This window comes from Carcharhinus amblyrhynchos, chromosome 10 (assembly GCF_965287045.1).
Source record: "Carcharhinus amblyrhynchos chromosome 10, sCarAmb.v2.hapA, whole genome shotgun sequence".
Classification (NCBI taxonomy): domain Eukaryota; kingdom Metazoa; phylum Chordata; class Chondrichthyes; order Carcharhiniformes; family Carcharhinidae; genus Carcharhinus; species Carcharhinus amblyrhynchos.
This window is the reverse complement of record NC_137333.1, coordinates 64,527,477-64,551,302: the sequence shown is the minus strand read 5'-3', so window position 1 is coordinate 64,551,302 and position 23,826 is coordinate 64,527,477. Positions and strand designations below refer to the sequence as shown.

At 37.7% G+C, this 23,826-nt stretch overlaps 1 protein-coding gene across 1 annotated transcript in view; it reads left to right on the top strand.

The window, feature by feature from the left end:
* The window catches only part of septin10 (septin 10), a 54,494-nt gene extending 40,778 nt beyond the window's left edge, over positions 1-13,716 (top strand). The window contains exons 7-11 of the mRNA XM_080197203.1: positions 1,172-1,340; positions 4,678-4,810; positions 7,263-7,453; positions 10,144-10,189; positions 12,178-13,716. Coding sequence (XP_080053329.1) covers positions 1,172-1,340; positions 4,678-4,810; positions 7,263-7,453; positions 10,144-10,150 — 500 coding nt within the window. The 3' untranslated portion in view covers positions 10,151-10,189; positions 12,178-13,716. The remainder of the gene's footprint in view (positions 1-1,171; positions 1,341-4,677; positions 4,811-7,262; positions 7,454-10,143; positions 10,190-12,177) is intronic.
* The last annotated feature ends 10,110 nt before the right edge of the window (positions 13,717-23,826 follow it).

Sequence of the window (23,826 nt, the reverse complement as noted above, 5' to 3'; positions counted from 1 at the left end):
CTTGAGCCAGAATTCTGAGACAGTCTTTATGCTTTGTCAATCTATCTTGATTTACAATTTTGGCAATTGTGAGGATACCATTTTAAACCCTTTATTGTACTAAAGTTAGCATCTGGACTGATGTTATCTTGCAATTTAGACTGCAACTGTCGATATCACAGTATTAGGGGGAAAGCATTTTCTGCAACGTACTGATGCATAGTTAACAATTTCCTGCCTGGGGCATTAGGGAATTGTGTGTATCTGGGGTGTGGAATTGTCAGTAGCATCAATGAGTTGCTGTTGAACTGTTGCTTCCTTGCAATATGAAACATTGTTCTGTTTTCTGAAATTGTTTTGGACTGCCCAACAAGGATTAGGAGGCAAGTTGAGACAGCTACATCAGTCTGCCAGACACTTCAAGCTAATCCTTCCAACTGGTTAATAATGAGTGATGATGTTTCTTGAATGTTATGTGCAATCTGTCATCATTTTCTCACAGCTATTATTTGCAAACTGTGCTCTTTCTCAACAACTTGCCAATGGGTGATTAAGTCCTGATTCTTTTCCCCAAATCTCTGAACTTTAAGGAAGAATTTTCTTCCTCTGTCACTTTTGCAGAATTAAGAGATTGCGCAAGACATGTTCCATACAGTAAACCTCCTTTCTTTACCTGTGATGTTAGTATTGGCAAGATTGAATTCAAACCCTTAGACAAGTCAGCAAGTGCTGTGATTTTCCTTGGAAGTAGTTTAACCTTGATTGCACTTGTAATCTCTATCTTTGACATTAAAACATTTAAGATGTTGCAGATCCAAGGTGATCAAAAGGAATCTATGTTGCATGATGCAGGTATTTTGGTACAGTAAGGGTGCCTCCTTGCCTCAAAAAATAAAGTTGAATAAAAGTACATTTGAGCTAAATTTGCTGGGGTTAGGAATAATCACCTATTAATTGATCAGCTTGGCTTGTCATTAGAGTGTCATTAATGGCTCTTTAGAAAGCTTCTAATGCCCAACAGGTTCAATAATGTTACCACCCGCAGCTTTTGTGCACTAAAGTCTCATCTTTGGCATGGCAGTGAGATTTTTTTGAAATTTAAGGGATATGCAAGTTTTAAATTTTATGCCCACTAGTGTACAGCTTATTTTCAAGATGCATAAATAAAATGACTTGTTCAAATTTATCTCAGTTGAAAATGAAAATCACAGTGACTTTGTGAAGCTGCGAGAGATGCTTGTTTGTGTGAATATGGAAGACTTGAGAGAGCAGACCCACACACGGCATTATGAGCTGTATCGTCGCTGCAAGTTAGAAGAGATGGGATTCAAAGATACAGATCCAAATAACAAGCCAGTCAGGTACAAAATAACCTTGTATTTTCCTCTGCTTTGAACGTGCAGCTTTTGCTCGAAAAGGTGCTCTGGTCCCTGCCGCCTCATTTGCTGTGTAAAGATATCTCTCCAGCCTCCCCTCTTTTTTTGTCAACTTTTGCTGATGATCCCTCATCACTGCTGAGCCAGATGGAAGTCTTAAATAAAAACATGCAATGCTGGATAAACTCAGCAGGTCCAGCAGCATCTGTGGAAAGAGAAGCAGAGTTAACATTTTGAATCCATATAACTCTTCATCAGAACTAAAGAGGGTAGAAATGTAATGGATTATTTGATTTGTGGTGTGGGGGGAGGGGGGATGTGGGTGGAGGAGGTGGGGCAGAATAGAAGGACAGTGATAGGTTGGAGCCAGGGTGAGACCAACAAAGCTGTCATTGGACACGAGATGAAGATTAAAGGAGTGCTGATAGTGGCATAAAGGTAAGAGCAGAATATGTTAATGGGACAACAAAGCAGTGCACAGTGAAAGCAAACACAAGACAGATGGCCCAAAGATTGTTTTCACTGGGATAAGCCAAGACAAACAAAAGTGTCAAGGTGGAAGTCTAGCTCTATTTATTTTCTCCAAACTCTTCTAACTGCTAAAACTTCCATTAATTCTTCTTTTTTCTTTCCTTTGATCTAGTGTAAATGAGGGGAGAATTTACGTTTTTATAGTGCTGAAGGAGACCACAAAGTACTCGTCAGCAAATTAGTTATTTTTGACAAGTAGTTGCTATTGTAATGCAGGGAAATTTAGAAGTCAAAGTGCGCACAGTAATATCTCACTGATAATTCAAAGTGCTTAATTTGTCATTTATGCTGACTATACAATAAATACTGGCCAGAATATTAAGGGGCAAAAACTTCTATTCTTGAAGGAAAAGACTTTTGGGCTTTTGTGACCTCAGGGCATCCCAAGTGCTTTATATGCAATTAAGTAATTTTAAAGCGTATTTGTCATTGCAATGTAAGGGAACATGGCAGCCGATTAATGTACAGCAAACTGCAACAGAGGCTGAGGTGCATGATCTGTTGATTTTTTTTCTCATCTGAAAGATGGCACTCCTGACACTGCAGGCGCCCTATTGTTGCATTATCAACCAAGATTATTTACTCAAGTTATGGAATAGGGCTTGAACCCATGAGCTGTGATTTGATGCAAGACCTGTGCAACTTCTTATCATAAGATGTGATAGGTCATTTTGAGATTGACACGGGGTATGCATGAGTGCTTTAATATCTTTGCATATTGTTGCTCAAATAGTATGACAAAGAACAGTATGCATAAACTTTACTTCTAGTTCATTCTGTCTTGATAAGTGATGAATAATAGAATAATGTCTTTAGGTACGTAAAAAGATTCCACAATACCAATTTAATGATAAGAAATAAATACACAAGTAGTATATTTTATCAACGAGCAAATGTGTGCAAGGTGTCTGCTACTGAAATTAGTGCATGTAGCAAGAATGACCTGTGGTGGCATTTGTAGCTAGTTGGCAATTTCTATTGGACAATAACCATTTCTTTTACTTGAAGAATGCATCGTGGATTATTTGGTCTCTAGTGGGGAATAGTGGCTTCAGTATGAATGTTATGTTCCTTTGCTGTATCGGGACTTGATGGATTGAGTTATAAGGAGAGGCTGGATAGACTGGGACTTTTTTTCTCTAGAGCTTAGGAGGGGTGAGGGGTGATTTTGTAGAGACCTATAAAATAATAAGGGGCACAGATCAGTTAGTTAGACAATATTTTTTCCCAAAGGTAGGGGAGTCTAAAACTAGAGGGCAAAGGTGAGAGGGGAGAGATACAAAAGTGTCCAGAGGAACAATTTCTTCAGAGGGTGCTGAGTGTCTGGAACAAGCTGCCAGAGGTGTTAGTAGAGGCGGGTACAATTTTTTTGTCTTTTAAAAAGCATTTAAGTAGTTACATGGGTATGGTGGGTATAGAGGGATAGTGGCCAAAAGCAGGCAATTGGGATTGGCTTAGGGGTTTAAAAAAAGGGAGACTTGGACAAGTTGGGCCAAAGGGCTTGTTTCCATGCTGTAAACCTCTATGACTCTATCTAAGAGAAACCTGGTAATGTCAATATTGGCATCAAGGAAACAAAAATAATTTCATTTAGTTTGATCATTTTTCTTCGGTTACAACCTCTCAATTTCGAGCATCAAGGTGACTACATTGAATCTGGTTATCCTAAAGATCCTTTCTCTTCACCAAATGAATGAAAAATGTTGTGTTTCTGTCAGTATCCCCTTTGGCAACATTATTTCTGTAATTAGCATTCTTAAAAAAGCATTTTCTACAATGAGAGTGATTATCATTTACTAAATTACAGACTTTAAGAAGTTAGGGGCAACAGTCAGTCAATTTTGAGAGTCTGCTACATATATAAGTTTAAAAATCATTGTCTTAAGGATGGCAGTTAACAAAATTTGAGACAACTAATAATGTAAACTAGTTACAAGCAAAATTATGACTTAAAACATGCACACATCTTAACCATCAGCTGGTCAAGTTTATTATATTCCACATGACGGTGCTAATATATAACCAATTTTTTTTGTTCTTGCTTGTCTCAGCATATAACAAAATTCCATAAGAGACGAATATTTTGGAGCCTGTCATATGTTGAAAGCTTTCCTAATCATCAAATTTAAATTCATTCATTGTTCATCTAACTCACTTAATGAAAATTGCAAGTTTCAGCCTGTGCAATTTCAAGCAACAGTAGTAAATTTTCACAAACTTTTGACTACTGAACATTTTTTTAATCCAGTTAAACAAATTTAATATTTAACAAACTGTATTTCTGTATAACGATTGACTTCCATGTTTAAATGACGTAATCCTGCATGGAAAAGGTAATAAATGATATTGCTGTCATGTAGAATATAATATGTTTTACTAGCTGATTAGGATGTGTGCATGTTTTTAAACTGATTTTGCTTGCAACTAGAGTTCATACTATTATTTGTTTCTGATTCTATTGCCATCTTTCAGATTTTTAAAACGTGTTTGTGTGTGGCAGACCCAAACTTATTGATTCACTGATGATCCTAACATCTTAAAGTCAGTCAATTACCAGATGAAAATCAATCTTTATTGCAGAAAATGTTTTTTCTCAGTATACTAACCGTAGAAATAATGTTGCCAATCCTAATAGTTATTTAATTTTGCAACAATTGAATGGATGTGATCCATGAAAAGTCTTCAATTCATGAAATAACCTTGAGTTCTGAAATTTTCAAATCAGCACAATTGTAACTTTGACATCAATGCCCAGAATTTCTAAAAATAATTAGTTAATACTTTTTTGCAGCCTTCAAGAAACATATGAAGCAAAGAGGAATGAATTTCTTGGTGAGCTTCAGAGAAAAGAAGAAGAAATGAGACAAATGTTTGTGATGCGAGTCAAAGAAAAAGAGTCTCAGTTAAAAGAGGCAGAGAGGGAGGTACTGAAAGATTTGCTTTCTATAATATGTGAACTTGCACAAACTCTAATCCTATGTTATACACAAATGTAATACAATACTTAAGTACCAAAGTTCGTAGAGCAAGTTACTTGCAGTGACAGGTTAGCAAAACAGTTGAAAAGGGCTTGACAGACGTTGTGTGGAGTTTTACAATTGGTTCAATTTCTGGAAAAGTCTTCCTTCTGTCATTATCCGTTTTGTGGAATGGACTGTTGGGAGGCTTATTTCACTGTGCATCACTCCCCTAATTCATTACAAGACAAATTTAATGGAACTTCCTTGGGTGTTCACTCTAAGTTCCTATAACTTAGGCAGATCTTCAGTCAGAACTCTGGATTCATCTGTAAAGGAATTTCCACCAGTGTTCTGCTGAAGTTCTGCATTCAGCATGCTTGGTTTCATCAGTCACAACATTGAATGCGGGAGTTGGAATGTTTTGTTGAAGTTGTACAAGACATTGGTAAGGCCACACTGTGTACAATTCTGGTCACTCTATTATAGAAAGTATATTATTAAACTAGAAAGTGTGCAGAAAAGATTTACCAGGGTGCAACCAGAACTTGATGGATTGAGTTGAGAGGCTGAATAGCCTGGGACTTTTTTCTCTGGAACGTTGGAGGCTAAGGGGTGATCTTATAGAGGTCTATAAAATAATGAGGGGCATAGATCAGCTAGATAGTCAATGTCTTTTCCCAAAGGTAGAGAACACTAAAACCAGGACCTGTTTCATGCTGTAAACCCCTGTGACTCTAAGTTAGCAGCCAATTGAGAGAACACCCCAATCAAATTCTCACCAAAATAACTGGAGAAATTTCAGCTTATTGCCACAGCTGTTCAATTAAAAGAAAATAAGTACCATGAGAGATGTATAACAAGATACTTTTATTTCCTAACTATAATGTGTTGTCAATTTGCTAATGTAGTTTTCAGTTCCGAGCTGTAGAAGTTCAATGCAGTCAGACTTCACAAAATGAAAACTCTCTCAAAACATTTTATCTGAAAACTTTTGATTTTTTTTAATGTCAGTGATTAAAATTGCATCTGAGTGTGTAAAGCTGGAACATTTGCACCTAATCTCAGAGGGTATTGGAGGCAGGTTCAGTCAGGGTATTCAAAAGGGGATTGGATTTTTCCTTGAAAAGAGGGAATGTGCAAGATTGTAGGACGAGGTTGATGCAGAGTTGATGAGCTGAATGGCCTCCTTCTGCAGATTCATTTGGTGCAGTGAGCGAGTGTAATTCCACATGATGAACAGTGGACCAATTGTTCAACAAATTATCAAAATAGTACTAAGTGAAATAGTCCAGCAGCATTACAGCATGAGAAAAGGGAACATTATGAAATTGTGTGATGTCCTAAGCAATTAGGACATTGTGTGATGTCTCATTGAATATATTAGCTGCTGTAACTTGCTGGATGGATTGCACTTGGACAAGTTTGGCATGTTAATACTTAGTAAAGTGCTTGCATTTATGAAGTAAGAATACTGGGTATAGTAAGTAAATAGTTGGATGATTGTACTCACAAGGATTAAATCAAGTGTTAGCATCTTTTCAAAAAAAGTGTACCAAAGATGAGTGTGTCAAGTTGATTGGCCCCTTAGTGTCAGGGGGACACGAGGATAGGGCCTGGATGGGATTGTTGTCAGTGCAGGCCTGTCCCTGCAATGTAGGGATTCTATCATATTAAAACGCAGGGTTGTAAGATTGCTATTAAATTTTTTTTCAGGTGTGGTGTTAAATTGATTTACTAGGCTGATCTGTCCAGTGATTATACAATTTCTGTGAAGACCTTTAACTTTCACTGTCAACTGTAGTATGATTCTGTTCAGTTTTTTGTTTTGGCAATAGAAAGTGACATTTCTCGTTCATGAAGCTTTGTCAGTTGAATCATTGCAATTGATCTTTTATTGTCAACTTAAATGGCCTGAATTTTGGCCATTTTAAAATGTGTTTACCTTTGAAAAGTCATCTTTAATTTTTGACTTAATTTAAACAAAATTGTTTGCAACAGAAGGAAAATTAAGATCTAGAGTAGCAAGCAATGTGGTTGAATTAGATGATTGTTTTTGACTGGCGCAGATGTAATGGGCCAACGGGTTTTTGCTATGTTGTGGACCCATAAGACTTTACCTGGGAGCAACTTTCCTACCAATTTTTTTGGCAAGAGAAGATGCATACTACTTGGGGTTTATAGGAGGTTAATAATTTAAATTTTTAATTTCACATAATTGAGGAATGAAAACAAAAATGAAGATTAGGAGTGGAGAGAGAGAGAAGGAAAGGATCTACATAAGGCTAAGATTGCATACATGAATTATGCATGGTTTTATTTTATAAGCAAGGCCCTGTACTTCGAAAATGTTTGGGATTTACTGCCATCTTGTGGAACCTGAGTTTATTGACCACTTTTTTAAAAAAACTTTTGACAGTTGCAAGACAAATTTGAACATTTAAAGAAAATGCACCAGGAAGAAAGAAAGAAGTTGGATGAAAAAAAAAGTGTCTTGGATGAAGAGATGAGTATATTCAATAAGAAGAAGGCTGCAACTGAACTGCTTCAAGGCCAGGCATTCCAGACTGCGCCACAAATGAATCTCAAGAAAGATAAGGATCGCAAAAAGTAGGCACAATCTTGATATAAACTGTGCTTTTTTAAGAAAAGTCGTAATTTTCCCTATAATATTTATAGCAAAAATAGTAAAAGATTCCCTTCAGTGCAATCACAGCCATTTTCATGAGGGATATTGCCAACAGCAAAGGAAAATTGAGATCTAGATTAGCAAGCAAAATGGCCTACTACCTAGGAACAAAGTTTGCTACCAGGTCTTTTTGGCAGCTGATGGAGATTTAGAGGACGTGAATGAAAATGAAGGAGAAACTTGAATTTTTAATTTTAGGTAATTGAAAAAATGAAGGTGTGCTTGACAAAATGTTAGGGAAGGAAAGCTAATTGTTTATGAGCAAGATGAGTTTCCACATATTCTGCAATATTAAGACTGTCTGCAAAATTTGCTTTCTGCCTGAGGACATTTACTAATTGATTTCCTGTTGATGCAATGTATATAAAAGAAACTGAGTGCTATTGTTTGCAGCAGTCACTGAATAATGTAAAATAACATTAATGTGAAGCAGTACATTTTAAGGGAGGAGAACAAAGAATGGAAGTATATCCTAAAAAAAAAGTCAACAAATCAAAATTGCTGGTGCGAAAAACCATTTTAAAATAAATGGCAAATTACATTTTGGATATAATGAATGCAAAAACATGAAGGTGAATCTCAAATTTATGCAAGGCAGTGGTTAATTTGGTTATTTTTACTTTGGCCACCACGGGATGTTGGAGTCATAATTAAATGTCGATTCAGTTGGCTGACGGTGACTTGAATAATTTGAGATATGGAAGAAAACTAATACTACATTCACTAGAGCTGTGAAGATGAAATAATTTAAGTTTATGGTTTTGAGTGTTAATTAGAAAAACTATTTCAATTCATTTGTGAATCAGTGGCAAAGAGCACAAGTTTGTGATTAATATGAGAAGCAAAATAATGTTAGTTTACAAGTTTTCTTTGCGCATAACGTTTAAAAAAAAATGAAATTCCACAAGTAACTACTGAAGCAGCACTAATCATTTCATTTAAGAAGGAATTTGATTTAAACAATTGAAGAATATAAAACTTCAGAGCAGGAAAACCGGATTAGTCTAGCTACTTCTAGTGCTGTTTATGATGAGTTGAATGACTCTCCTCCTATTCTGTAATCATAAGTTTCAGTAAGGTTCTGGGAAATTTGTTTTTAGAATTTTACCTGTTCTGTCTTTGAACATAAGAACATAAGAAATAATAGGAGCAGGAGTAGGCCATCTAGCCCTTCGAGCCTGCCCCGCCATTCAATAAGATCATGGCTGATCTGTCGTGGCTCAGTTCCACATTCCTGCCCTCTCCCCATAACCCTTAATCCCCTCGCTTATCAAAAACCCATCAACCCGCGTCTTAAAAATATTTAGCGAGGCAGCCTCCACCACCTCAACGGGTAGAGAATTCCAGAGACTCACCACCCTTTGAGTGAAGAAGTTCCTCCTCAACTCCGTTCTAAACCACCCCCCCCTTTATCTTGAGGCTGTGCCCCCTAGTCCTACTGTCCTTTCTGAGCAGGAAGAGTCTCTCCCCCTCTATCCTATCCATCCCATTCATCTTATACGTCTCAATGAGATCTCCCCTCATTCTTCTAAACTCTAACGAGTACAAGCCTAGTTTATTCAGCCTCTCCTCATAGCTCAACTCCAGTATCAGCCTAGTAAACCTCCTCTGCACTCCCTCCAAGGCCAAAATATCCTTGCGTAAGTACGGCGACCAAAACTGCGACCAAAACCATTTGTTAAATGTGATTTATGTTTTGTATGGTAAAATGCACCATGACCATTGCTATCCCACTGTACTTACTGTGTATAGATTTATTTTATATTGCTTTAAGATTGAAGATGTTTTTGTTTTTTTAGCTCATCACCAGATGAGAATTATGATCAACTTTTTAATATGTAATTTAAATTGTGTTTGGGATAAGAAAATGATGCACGAGTTTACACAGGACAATATCTCCTTGATATTTCGCCACAATCAAATGCACGCAGAAATTATCAATTTATTTAAATGGAATAGGAGGAACATTTCTGTTCAATGATGGAAAAATGTTACCCATCGGTTCCAATTCGGCACTGCAGGCCAACTAAGCCTAATGAAATGTTTCTTATTTTAAGACACCATTAAGTGAAAATATTTCTGATTATACAGGTTAGAACTGAATTATCATTGGGGGGAGAAGCTATATACAGTTAACTAACTCTGGAGCTCAATGTATAACTAAATCTTCAAAACTTGTGAATGCTGATTTGTACTATTGGATGAAGCCCTCCACTCTGCTTCTGCAAACAATTGCTTCACCAAAGCTGCAGGACAGAAATACAACGCAGGAGCTTAACTTGCTTTGCCCACTCTGGCTGAGAGTAAAGACAGAACAAACTAGAGTTTGAACCTAGGAGCCTATAGTTCTTTGTGATTGAGGAACTTACTGTTGAAGTTAATGATTGGTGAGAGCAGCTATGTTTAAAACTTTGTGTACTACAGTCTAAAAAATAATTTACTTTTGTAAACTTCAGGTGAGCTGTTCATCTTTTATTCCATTGTTTTGGAAACGTGGAATCAAAAAGCATAGCATATATAAAACTGTAAATTTATTTTAACAAGGCATTGCAAATCAATTTGCCAAAATACACATTGCTAATTATTTTTGTTTCTTTGCTTTGTCTTCCAGCTATTAATATTTTATTTTGCTGAGTAGTGCTGCATCTCACTTTGAGGTAAGCATGTTAGAATAGCTGCTCTGGCTACAAAGGCACCAGTTATTTAATTCTATTTCTTTTAAATTTTGCAAGTTCAATTGGCTAATGCTATCGTTGGGAAGATCATGTGGTAACATGACTGGACTAGTAATCCTGAAACCCAGACTAATCCTTTTGGGGACATGGTTTCAAATCCCACCATGGCAGCTGGTAGAATTTAAACTCGACTAATAAAATCATAATTTAAAGCTAATCTCAGTGACCATGAAGCCAGTATTGATATTTGCAGAAACTCATCTGGTTCACTAATGAGTTTTTAAGGAGGGGCACATGCCATCCTTATTTGGTCTGGCCTACATGTGACTCCATCCCCACAATGGTGTGCTTGACTCTTAATTGCTTCTGAAAGGGCCAAGCAAGTCACTTAGTTCAAGGACAAACAGAGATGAGCAATGAATGCTGGCCTTGCCGGTGACTTGCACATCCCATCAAAGAATAAACCAAGAATGTGTTGTATGGCAGATACATTTTTAAAAGATGAGCTAAATATTTATTTTTCTGAGAAATAAAAATACTTTTTTATTAATTTATGTAGAACGGTGGTATGTTTTCTCTTGTCTCAACCTCCCTTTCAGCATTCTAAGTAGACTGACTAACATCTTTAAGTTTTAAAATCTGTAAATGAAATCTATCTTGCTTCCATAGATCCAAGTAATGCTCAATCCAATAGTAAGTTAAGATCTCATGCTAATGTCTAAATACGTACTAAAATTCCATAGCTATGGTGTTGAAAGATCAGCTGCATGTTTCAATTAATTGTACCACAAGAAAAGCTGCTCCTAACTTATGGCTGATCACAATTGATTATTGAAAACTCCCTGAATAGGAAAAGTTTTGCAGATAAGGAAAGCCTCATTGGATTAATCACATTATTATAACTCTATTATATAAACAAATATGGGAGCAGCAATGCAAGCTGCAAGATTTCTCAATACTGTGATAGTGAAATTAATCATCTTTTGATGTGTGATTTGATTAATTCCAGTTGACAAACTGAATTTAAAAAATGAGAGGAATGATTTTCTTAAGTACCAAAAGAATTATCCTTTTCTTGTAGCATGTAAAATCGTAGTAAATTATTTTCCCAATCTAGTGCAGTTAATCCAAAGATTTTTTTCCCAACCTGTCCTGATGTCCCTCATTGCAATTTTAATTGTCCCTTAGGGAGGAAAGATACTCAACTTTTTTTTAACATGACCTTTTTTTGACGTGTGGTCCCCCTTCTCTTTCAATATCCTCTAACCACCCGCAACAATCTTCTTGCAGCTTTTCAGGAAGTAAGTATCTACTTTATAGGCTAATAAGCTGTTAGCTGCAAATGTTTAAATTGTTTCCTTGCATTATTTTTCAAACTTTCCGTGAACACCTTCGCATTTTTGCAGACTTACTATGCAATGTTTACAATCTTATAAATGTAACGTATTGAGAGATGAGTTCTGCGTAACAGTTTACTTTCTCAAACTATTCTTTAAAATTTCTCCTCTTCCTGTTGTGTTAAGTTGACATGAACTCCCAAGACTATTTTATGCAACGTACGCTGTTATAACGTGCAACAGAAAGTTATCTGAACTCGTATAGCAGAATTAGAAAGATGCAAATGTTCATTGCTAAACAAAGTGGACATTTACTTGCATGGTATCCCGAACAATCTGGCAGATTATTAAGGACTATTGATCCTGTTAGTGAAATTCAGATTTTCTTACCAGTTGTTGTAGAATCCACAGTCGTATTAATATTTCTATCAACTTGCATTTAACATCTGCCTTTATTCGTTTTGTTATGAAAGTAATGTAGCAGTTGTTCTTTGGACATTTTTATTGTCTAAATGGTGTTCATTGCCACACACTCCAAATATAAATTTTTTACAGTGAGCTGAATAGTTAAATTGTGATGATACTGTTATAAACTTAAATTGTTCTGAGAAACTAACTGTTCTTCAATTTCAGTTCAACCTTCATGTATTCGAACCTTTTTCAAGAACATCACATATCAGTGGTATTCTAATTATCAACTAGATAACTGCTGTCCTCGACTTGCTGCCATTTTCCCTCTGGGTTGCTTGGATGGATGAAACCTGTGTATTAAACTATGTATGAATCATCCAGTTGGTGCCAAATGCACTGCCTCTATAGCTGTATAATAAGCCATATATTTAAACAACAAGGGTGCTATCCTGGTTACACAAGACCTTGCATAATTATTAAGTATCTCTTTCAGGGAAATGTTTGTATTTATCACTTGATTTCAGTTAAAAATCTCTTATCGGTTTTTGTTAATGTGCCTGAAAATTATGAAATACTAAGTTTTTTATTAATGCATACATTAAAACTTTTTATATTCTGCATCTTTCATTTGGAGATTTTTTCTAAATCTTGTTGTTGAATTAAGCTGGTACTATGTCATGTTTCCTATCTCTAAAGAAGGGAGGGACATTTAGACATTTAAATGTACTTGAGCATGCACAATCGAGTAATGTTCTTTCTACGCCAAAGTATATGTGTGCACATGTTGCACTTCAGTAGGTTTGAGAAAGCTTTCAATTTTACTAGGTTTCTGCAGGACTGATTTATTGTTACCAGGCGATGGTGTAAAAGGGCAACGATCTACCAAATACTAGAGTATGGTTATCTCATGAGATTAAATTGGGGCATGTACTACTCAAAAATTCTCAAACTGATCGTACCGACAGCACAGTTATTTTGCCAGTGGTGGAACGTAATGTGCTACCACTCATGGAGTCAACAATGGAAGCTATTTGTGTGAAGTGAATTTATATTTTCGAATACAGCCAGAAGATGCCCATTGGCAAAATCAGTGAATTGGAAAAAGTACATGTGCTCAGTGCCAGTGCATATATCACACGTTTAAATAATATGATGACCCAATTTGAATTAGACTGAATTTTAATGTAGGTTTGTATTAATGTCACGATATCTAATTATCCTTGATAGTTGAGATGAAATTTTGAGCAATAACGTTTAAAACTTAAGACTTATTAACTTTTGGTAGATATATAAGAAATACATACACATTACAATGATATAACCTTTCTTGTATTATAGAGGTCTTTGCATTTCTAATTCAGAGCTTGCAGTAATAGCAGGCTACAATCTGTAGTTGTTGTGACGAGATATTGATGCATCATTGATTGTTGAATATAGGCAATTTTTTTTCCAAACAACACTCCATTATTAGTAACTGTTACCCCAAACTATCCAACTTAACATATGCACAGCTCCCAAAAATAGTGGCATTTAGCATTTCTATTCTAGTGTACAAAACACATTGGTTTTTGAGCCCAGGTGGCATTTTGATCTGCTATTGCCTCCTTTCCCCAACACTTATCTTAATGGAACTATATTCTACTGTACTGCTGTTGGCTATGCTTCACTGACTTGAGAGTCTTGCACAAACCACTCTTTGGTGTCAGTCTGTGTTTCCTCATTAATAAAATGCTTTTACAATTAAACTTGTCATTGAAAAGATATCTGGACTTTTGGAGTTATTTGTGTTACTGTCAAATCTTCAAATGAATCTTAGGGTGGCGTAGTTACGAAGAGCTGTTGTGCAAAAGAAGAGCTTGGTGTTATTTGTGGGCTGAAATTTTACAGCACCCCATCCCTTGAAGGCAGGATGAGGAGAGGGCTGAAAACTCGATGCCGCTGCTGTGATACCATCTCCACTGTCTACCTTCCCCACCCTACCACTACTGCAATTTTACTACTGGCAGAGTAATCATCAGGCTGTTTGCTTGTCTGTGGGCCATATAAAGGTCCCCTGCTGTCACACTGGAATTTTACTGACTGCAGATGAGGCCAGCTCCAAATGTCCAGCCTGTAAGATAAAACCTAGCACACTGAGCAAGCAAGGAGAGGGGGGTGTGCAGGGAACCTCCTTTTTGGTCCCCTGTGCACATTGGAGATGCCAAATTATATGATACCTTCTTATTTTATTCTCCACTGCCTGCTGACCAACATGCTCACCAGGTGCTGCAAGCATAGCTCTGACAAGACTTCACAAGTTTGGTTCCATTGTAAGACTCTTCCTCAGACACTCCCAGTAGTGGCCACTGCTTATGGTATCATGACTGAGGCCAGAGACCAGGTGATCTGATGGGTAGCTTGGAAGTGCAGCTTCCTGCTGGAGACAGAAGATCCCCCTCAAGCTAATTGAGTGAGCTGACTGCATGGGGGAGGCAGTGGGGTGGTACAATACACCCCCCCCCCCCCCCACCCCCACCCTGCCCAGTGTAATATTCAGCCTAAGGATTTTGGCTGCATGTCTAAATCAATTTGCCGAGTGGTACTAAATAAATGAGAAACGTGGTCTTTCGGGACTCCAGAAATAATACTGTGGAGACAAAAGTTTTTACTGAAAATGCACAGGTTGCAGTTAGGTTGCTAAGAGGGGAACTGGTTCAACAAGAGCAGTGTTGGAGGAAATAATGTCACCAGCATAGCATGATTAGCATTGAAAAATGTTGGTTGTTGCTGCAGGAGAAGTGATACTTGACACTGGCTATCTAGGGTCATGTGTAAAAAATCAGATGGCAATTATACCCTAGCAAGTATCTGGAGATGCTGGAAGCACTCAACAGTAGAAGAGGTGAGAATGTTTCTCGTGTATGAAAATTATGCACTTTTGAAATAAAGTTTCAAACTTGCATAAGTGTAATATCTGGAAATCAAATGGTATATATTTTGTTTCTGGCAAATTTGAATTCAGTTTATTATGTGATTCACTTTTCAAACAGTCAATTCTGCAAATATATTGATTTTTGTTTGTTTTGATTAATATGACCTAATTATACTGTATTGAACTGCAAAATGACCATTTATGTATTTAAAGACCAAGTAAATGTGGCACCTGTGTAAATAATAACTCGTGTTTTGAAGTTTGAGGGAAATCCAGCTTTTCAAAATTCTCTTGCTAGATTTCTTTTATAGTATGAAGATTTTTTAACCTTGGTCTCGACATGGGTGTTATTGGCAAACATTTATTATCCTGAGATGAAATCTTTTTACGAATAAGTAATCACTACTTTGCATATTAAGATTCAGCTGCATTCACCCAGATTTTCTGGTCAAACTAGTGCTGCTCATTGTTATTTGTGTAAATAGTATAGCAACTTTAAGTGCAGGGTAAATATGTGATTAAACTCAAAAATCTAGAAGAATTACATGACACTGCCAGTGGCTTTGCAGCAATGCATCTTGCTGTCTGGCTCACTACTGAAATGCATTACAGATTAGTTCTACAATATAAACTTATGCCAATCAAGTTCTCTTGTTACTGAAAATTAACGAAGTGTAGTATCTCATTCCTTCGGGTTTTAATTGTAGATTTTAAAAACATAAAAGTTTTACTTTTCCCATTGTCCTGTCTTCTCTCAATTAAATCTCTTTATATCTCTTCCTGTACCTGGTTTGACTTTCAGTTCACCCAGACTAATTTACATCTTCCCAGTTCTTCCGTTGTTAAATTCTTAATCCTTAAGTTAAGGAGTTGTTTGCCCTGAACGTTCCTATTTCAGATACTTTGTTTCTTTTGCTACAATGGTACCAGTGCATAATTGCAGCAGACAAAACATTAAAAAACCATGCAAAAGCAAATCTTAAATGGCAAACACAGATGTTCTGCTAAAATATGGCCCAATTTCTAGGTTTAAGGGAGGCCAGCCTGTATAAGTATGACCTGTTCCTTTCCCTAAAGGCTACTCATGACCTAGTTTGTTATTTTTGATGCCAGCCACAAATTTTTTATCAGATTTATTATATTCAACTTTACAACTTTCCATAGTAAGATTTGACTGCATCATCTTTTGATAGCGTCCAGTACATGCTACCAACCTTTACTTGAAAGAATTTGCTTTTTTACATACCTGCTTTCATAACTTCAGCGTAGCTCAGAATGCTCAACCACAATTAGTATTCTGAATCTTCATCACTTGTAGGAAAATGGCAGCAAATTTGTGGACAGTAAGGTTCTATGAACAACAATTAAATAAATGACCAGGTCACTTTTTTAGTGAACTTATTTGAGGGATCAATATTGGCCAGGATATTGGGAGAACTATTGTGCTTCTCTTCAATTAATGTAATGGAAATGTTTATTTTCTTCTACCCGAGAAGGTAAAAGGGATCTCTATTCAGCATTTCTCTGGATTTGTATTTCTCAAGGTTCTGAAGTGAGGCTTATACCCATTACTATTAACTCGGATCCAAGAGTGCTGAGTCTGAGCTGAGGTTAACACCTAAAACATTCTTTTGAAGCTGTTTCTGTATTTTCTCCCTCCATCCAAAGATGTTAGATGGATTGGCAATGTTAAATTGCCTCTTGCTGCCCAAAGATGTGTGGGTTAGCCATTGTAAATGCAGGGGGATGAGACAGGGGAAGGGCCGAGGTAGGATGTTCTTTCGGACAGTTGGTGCAGACTCAAAGGTCAAATGGTCTCTTTCCGCACTCTAGAGATTCTGTGTATCTTTGAGAATATATTTTATCCAGAAGTGAAGGATTTCTTATACACTAATTATGTTTGTCACAATGTTTGGTTGAAAAGACGTTCCTAAAGTGAAGAGCGTTACGAGTTGAACTAAACTATTTTTGGACCAGAAGACAAATTGCATTAGAATGCTATATAATAAATCGCTGAAATTTGAGTGACTCCTCCTTTATCAAGTCTTCACTACTCAATTAAGTTTTCCATGTATGATTTTGTAGCAATCCATATGAATTTTACATTAGATGACAGGTGGTTTCTGTCCAGGGATAAAAACACCACTCCTTCCCTGAAATGAAGCTAGTGCATTTTGTAGAAAAACAAGCATGATCAATCTGGAAAATGCAAGATAATGCATTTGAGGAGATTAAACAAAGTAACGGAATATTCAATAAATGGGAAGATATTGAGAGGGTTGGAGAAAATGAGAGATATTGGAAATGCATGTCCAAAGTTCCTGAAAGTAGCAGGAAGGATGGAAAAGATGGCAAAAAATGCACATGGAATGCTTTCTTTACTAGATGAGATATTGAGAGCAAAAGCACGGATGTAAAGCTGGAGTTTTGTGGACAGTTCTAGTCACCAGATTACAGGAAGAACATTATTGATATAGAGAGAGTAAAGAAATTTGCAAGAATCCTGCCAAGGCTTGAAAATTGCAGCTACGAGGAAAGACTGGACAGGCTAGAATTGTTTTCTTAGTGGCATGGGAGCCTAATGGGTGACCTAATGAGAGATACAAAATTCAGGGACCTAGATAGGGTAGACAAAATATCTATCTCCCTAGCTGATGGGTCAGTTACTGGGGGCATACATTTAGGATGATTGGTAAAAGGATTACAGGGGATATGAGGAAAAATGTTTTTGTGCAGAGGGTGAAGTACACCTGGAATTCATTGCCTGAATTGGTGGTTGAGGCTGAAACACTCAACTGATTTAAAAGGTACTTTTACAGATGCTTTGCATCTGAAGGGCTGTAGCCTGCAAGGCTATGGACCAAATGCTGAAAAGTGAGATGAAAATGAGTACTTAAATTTTTTTCTCTTTTTGGCTGGTGCAGGCATAAAGGCCAGGATTTTACCGGATCACCCCGCCCATCAATGGGCAGAAGTGAGCTGGAAAAATTTGAACCCAAAAATCAGGATTATGTGAGATATCTAGGTGTGGTCAGTCTCTTGCTGGAAATAGGTGAGAGGCTGAATAAATTGTGGTAATTTATTACAATTCTGATTTTAAATGGCATTAGCGAGCCCGGTGCTGAATTGTGTAGGCTGGCTTGTTACGGCCTCTCCAGGAGATGTTCTCTCTGGCTGGGGAAAATTCTGCATGAATGGGGAACACTTGTGTTGGCTTGCTGGTAGAACCAGACACCATTGAGGCTCCCTGGGGATGCGAGGGCAAGGAGGATGTCCACTTAGGCTGTGCCAACCTGTCACCTCTGTAATGCCCATTGGGCAACTTTGCACACACTGGGCAGGAGAGAAGGGGGGATGCTGCTACTTGCAGATGCGATTATTGAGGGGAGCAGCGCCCACTGCGGTTGTTGTGGGGTGGAAATTGCCCAGAAATGCAATGTTGGCATTGCGATAGGCTGCTGGTCTCAGTGAATTTGGGAAGGAGGTGGGACTTTATTTCTTGAGGCTGCCTGCGGCAGCAGGAGCCTGAACAGTTCTCTTTCCCTGTCTGAACTCTTGTTGGAATTGCACGTTACACACGCAATAGCTCCCTCTGCAGACTGGCTGGCAAATTAAGTCCAGCCCACTGTCTGCAGCAGCTAAAAATGGTCTAGCTCATGGTTTCAATGTCTAAGTCTATAAAATTGGAAGTGAAAACATGCCCAAAAAAAATCAGGAACTCTCCAGATTTCACACGAGGTGGAAACTTTTAAAAAAGCTCAAAATTCCATCCAGTAGGCTGGATGGATTCTGTGCCATTAGTTTTCTATGGTTCTATTCAAAATACCCCAGTATCCAGCCATTGTTTATGCTGGGTTTGCCATTCAAGCTGTGTTATTTATATCACTGTGACCAGAGTGTGCAGTTACTAATTACAAACTAGTGGTGGTGTTTGTAGATTAGGAATATCTTCAGAAGCACCTGATGCTAAGGCAACTATAATATAATGACTATAACAGATCTGGAGGGAGAAGTCCAACCTTGTGCAGTGTTCCTAAAATGTACATTGTAGGAAAAATACAAATGCTGAAGAACTCATCTATACCCCGATTACTTGATGAAACCGTGTTGGTGCATTGACTGGGAGAAATAATAAGAGATTTCTTGCTCCTGTTTACTAATCACTAATACCTGTGAGCCACTGGTTAAGAACCCAACATTGGTTACTTTTTTTTGGGAGGAGGAGGAAAAACTGGAGGAGTGAATTCAAGTCAATGCAGTGCTTTTACTGCCGTGTACATGAGGTAAACTTGCAGGTAGACCGTTCAACCCAGTGAATCCATTGGTGCTGATCTTCTACAGGCATACTAGCTCAAATCCTGTAAATCCATACTACTTGTATCAATTCTTCTTTCACCACCTATCCTATTAAAGTTAACATGGGCAGAGGAAGGGAGTCAAAAGAAGTAAAAACAAGTGATGCAACTGTTAATTTACAAATGAGAGAATTCTGCATTAAATGGAGTTTGGGCTAATTGCTGTGTTGAAAATGAAATTCTAAAATACAATATGAAAGTTGGAATTAAATGAAAAGTCAAGAATTTTAAAGATGGGCAAGTAGTTGTGTTGAGAGCTTATGTAATGCAGATAGACTAGTAGGAGAGTTGTTCAGCAAAGTGATGTCTAACAGTCTCACTGTCCAGATTGTAGCCACACTTAGTTTGCAAACTGTTTTTCTTTCTCCTGGTTCAAGCAGTTGTGCTGAATCTGGAAGAAGCTGTCTGTTAGACCCCATAAATGCTACTCTAATGTAGAAGGATTCCCGCAAAAAAAAAGTCCTGTTGTGGTTATTTGCTGGATTTGGCTCAGTGTTAAAAGCTGTGGGATGTATTTTTAGGGAAGTTGTGTTCTCTTGAGTTTAGGAAAGTAGACTGTGATCTGAGTAATCATTATTGTAGTTAATTGTAAATGTTCTTCCTTGTATGCTTTAAGGTTTAATAAACATTTTGTTATCTGAATAATTTATAACATGACTGTTCCTTTTTGTCACTTGGATTCATCTCTTCTCATATTTCAAAATTGCAAATATGAACTTATTGCAAATATGAATATGACTTAGGTTGCAGAGCTGGGCCGAGAGGTGGCGGATGGAGTTTAATGCAGAGAAATGTGAGGTAATTCGCTTTGGTAGGAATAACAGATGTGTTGAGTATAGGGCTAACGGGAAGACTTTGAATAGTGTGGAGGAGCAGAGGGATCTAGGTGTATGTGTACATAGATCCCTGAAAGTTGGGAATCAAGTAGATAAGGTTGTTAAGAAGGCATACAGTGTATTGGCGTTTATTGGTAGGGGGATTGAATTTAGGAGTCGTAGCGTTATGTTGCAACTGTACACAACTCTGGTGCGGCCGCACTTGGAGTATTGTGTGCAGTTCTGGTCCCCACATTACAGGAAGGATGTGGAGGCTTTGGAGAGGGTGCAGAGGAGGTTTACCAGGATGTTGCCTGGTATGGAGGGGAGATCCTATGAGGAGAGGCTGAGGGATTTGGGGTTGTTTTCGCTGGAAAGAAGGCGGCTAAGAGGGGATCTTATTGAAACATATAAGATGATTAGAGGTTTAGATAGGGTGGATAGTGATAGCCTTTTTCCTCTGATGGAAAAATCTAGCACGAGGGGGCATGGCTTTAAACTAAGGGGGGGTAGTTATAGGACAGATGTCAGGGGTAGGTTCTTTACCCAGAGGGTGGTGAGGGATTGGAATGCCCTGCCTGCTGCAGTTGTAAATGCGCCTAGTTTGGGGGCGTTTAAGAGGTCTGTGGACAGGTTTATGGACGAAAAAGGATTGGTTTAGGTTAGTGGGTCATTGTTGTTGTTTTTTTTTTAACTGGTCGGCGCAACATCGTGGGCCGAAGGGCCTGTTCTGCGCTGTAATGTTCTATGTTCTATGTTCTTAACTGGTGTTCCAAATTCCCCTTTTGGGATTTGGGGTGCCCTCACCTTGAATATCAGCAAGGTTCGTAAGTGATCTCCAGTATTTTGATTTTTTAAAAAAAATTTTTATTCCTTTCTAAGTTCTCATGCTTGCATCGTGGTGGAATATGCAACAAAATGATTAGTCTCTGAAGCAGCAGAGTCACAGATTAATTGGTGTTCAAGATGATGAACCCTGACTAGACATAAACCACCAACGAAGTTAACTCTGCAGTGTTCTGCTTAATTATCATGGCATAATTATGTATGCTGCAAAATGAATTCAGGATAAAGAAAGTCTACCAAAAAGTAGCTCTTCGTAACTGAGGCTAACATTGGTGAGGGGACACAATGACAAATTTGATTTACAAGTGGAGGCAGAACAAAATGTATTCAAAAAATACATGAAATGATGTGTCAAGATCATTAGAAATCGTTGAGAATCTAATTTTCATGGTCACCTCTCCCAGAATCCTTTTGAATCCTTTCAAACAAGTTTCTGCCACTGGCGTAATATCAAAATGCCTTTTCATCAAAGTCAGAATGACATCCTTTTGAGGCTCTGTTGATAAGTTTAATTTGGTCTTCAACTTGTGGTCTTTGACAGTAGTTGATACACAATCCACATCCAATGCTTTTCCACAATCCCCTTGATGAACGGGATGCGCTTATTTTATTGTCTGTCCAGTCATAGCAAGATCAGTCAGATCCCAAATCGTGTACTGAAGTAGGTGTGCTATTTTTCCTTCAGTGCTGGATCAAAAATCTGAGAAGTCACCTCAACAACATTGGGAGTAGCATTACCATGTGGACTGCAGTGGTTCACCACAATATCCTCAAGCCAAATAGCGATGGGCAATAAATGCTGGCCTTGCCAGTGCCACAAATCTTCTCTGAAGGAAGAAATCAACATACCAGATCATCTTTACCATTCACTAGGCAATTTTGTTAATCAACATTGGCAGTCAAGCGAATATTGTGAACGGGAGCTTCATGGCTGTCCAGATGTTTACCTATGATATCTGTTTTGCAACCTTCGTTGTACTGTAATAATGTTGACTGGTATCATAGTCTAATAGTTGTAAGATTCCTCTGAGATGGCTGATCAGAGTGGGGATTTTTAAAAATGTCAAGTTACATATTAAAGAGTTGAGAGCTACCCACGGTGCTATGCAAATTGTGAACATAAACAGCTCCAATTATATGATTTTAAAAAAGCAAAATACTGAGAATGCTGGAAACCTGAAATAAAAATAGAAATGTGCAGCTCGTTTGATAGCATCTGTAGGGAAGGAATGAGTTCACACTTCCAATCTTTGTGGCAAGAGAAATGATTAACATTTTAGGTTGATGCTGAGATGCAGCCAGATGGGTTTTTTAAATTCCAATTTTATAATGTTTAGTGATATAATGGACTTTTTTATTTTCTTGAGGTTATGCAAAGTTTTTGCACTAGAGGATGCTGTAGTATCAAAGCCATTTTTGGGGAGGGGGCTGAACGTGGCAGGGTGATGGTGGCATATTTCATGGGTGTATGGTGAATGGTATTTTCCTTTTTAAGAGGTGATGCTTTTATTTTAATCGTTTTTATGGAAAATAACGTGGTATTGATTTTGCCAGCTGACTAGCAAGTTTTTATGAATTGTGCAAATTTCCCACTGGTAAATTTGTACATTAAAAGATGTTTCACATACGCTAGCTATCATCCTTTTTAAAACCGCATCAGTTACAGCCTCAATTTTAATGCTACTTGTTTATTTGAGAAGATATATAAAGACAGATGGTAAAGATCACAAGTAAAGCTAGCTAGAAGTTGATGACATAGATTGTGAGATGGTTGGGAGGCAGAAAACACATAGGAGTTTAAAAAGAAGCTTCTCGGCCACAGGAGGTGAGAGTGTTATTCCACAGGAATCTGTGTTGGGAGTTTTGCATTGAAGAGAAAGTTTGTACTTCAACAACTTTGACCTCATTTCAAAAATGTTTTACATTGTGATATTTTAAAACTTGCTGTAGTCAGATCTTTTGCATTCATAGCAGAAGTGGTGGATAAGTAGCAGGTGAGATTTTGGGTTCTCTTTGTCATCTCTTTTATGCCAAGTAGCACAAGAGAACCTGTTTCTTCGGATGTGCTCAAGTCATTTTGTGTTCCAGGTCATTAGCCAGACTCTGACATTAGCAGAATTGAGATGAGGGAGTAGGGGTTGCGACTTCAGTATTCTGACTAGTAACTCACCGGATCTCCCCAAGACACAAACCACTCTTCAGAATGGGTTTATGTGAGGTGCTGGTCTTCCAGCCTTTTAAAACCTCTGGACAGAGATACAGAAATACATCTGTCTTCTGACTTTCAGACAGCAGCTTCTAGAGAAAGATCTATCTTTAACAGCAGAACTTCAGAGAAAGACACCTTTTTTTTTCTGGCAGGTCTTGCATGCCGATCTCCAGACACACAGACACAGATACAGGACCACTGCACTGTAAAGATTCAAAATGGCAGTTAACTGCTTGTTTCTCTCTAAGCCTAGCTCCACCCAGTCACATGATTTTCTTGTTAACCTAATCAAACCCACCCTGAATACCCCAGGGGAAATAGTAAAATAAAACTGCATTAGCCCACACTCCATTTCTTAAAGACAGAGTATTATGACACCTTACCTCCCCTGATAAAAATAAACCATTTAAAATGCAAAGTTGGTGTCATTTTCAAAACCTCCTAGTTTCACACTCTTAGAACCCTACATATATACACACACATTTTATTAAATCTAAATGTGCAAACATAACAATAGGATAGTCCTTTTCTTTCACCATTGAATATTCCTCCTTTTTATCAAAGTATTGAAAAAGCATTGGCAATCACGTTCTCTCTTAACACATTGCTTTTGTTCAGCTGCTTTCTCTTTACTGTTCAAAAACTCCTTCAGTTTTTGATCCTGCTTTTATTCCAGGTTATACTCAATTCCATTGTTACAAATATAACTTAGTTCTGGTTATGTCCTCAGCAAGC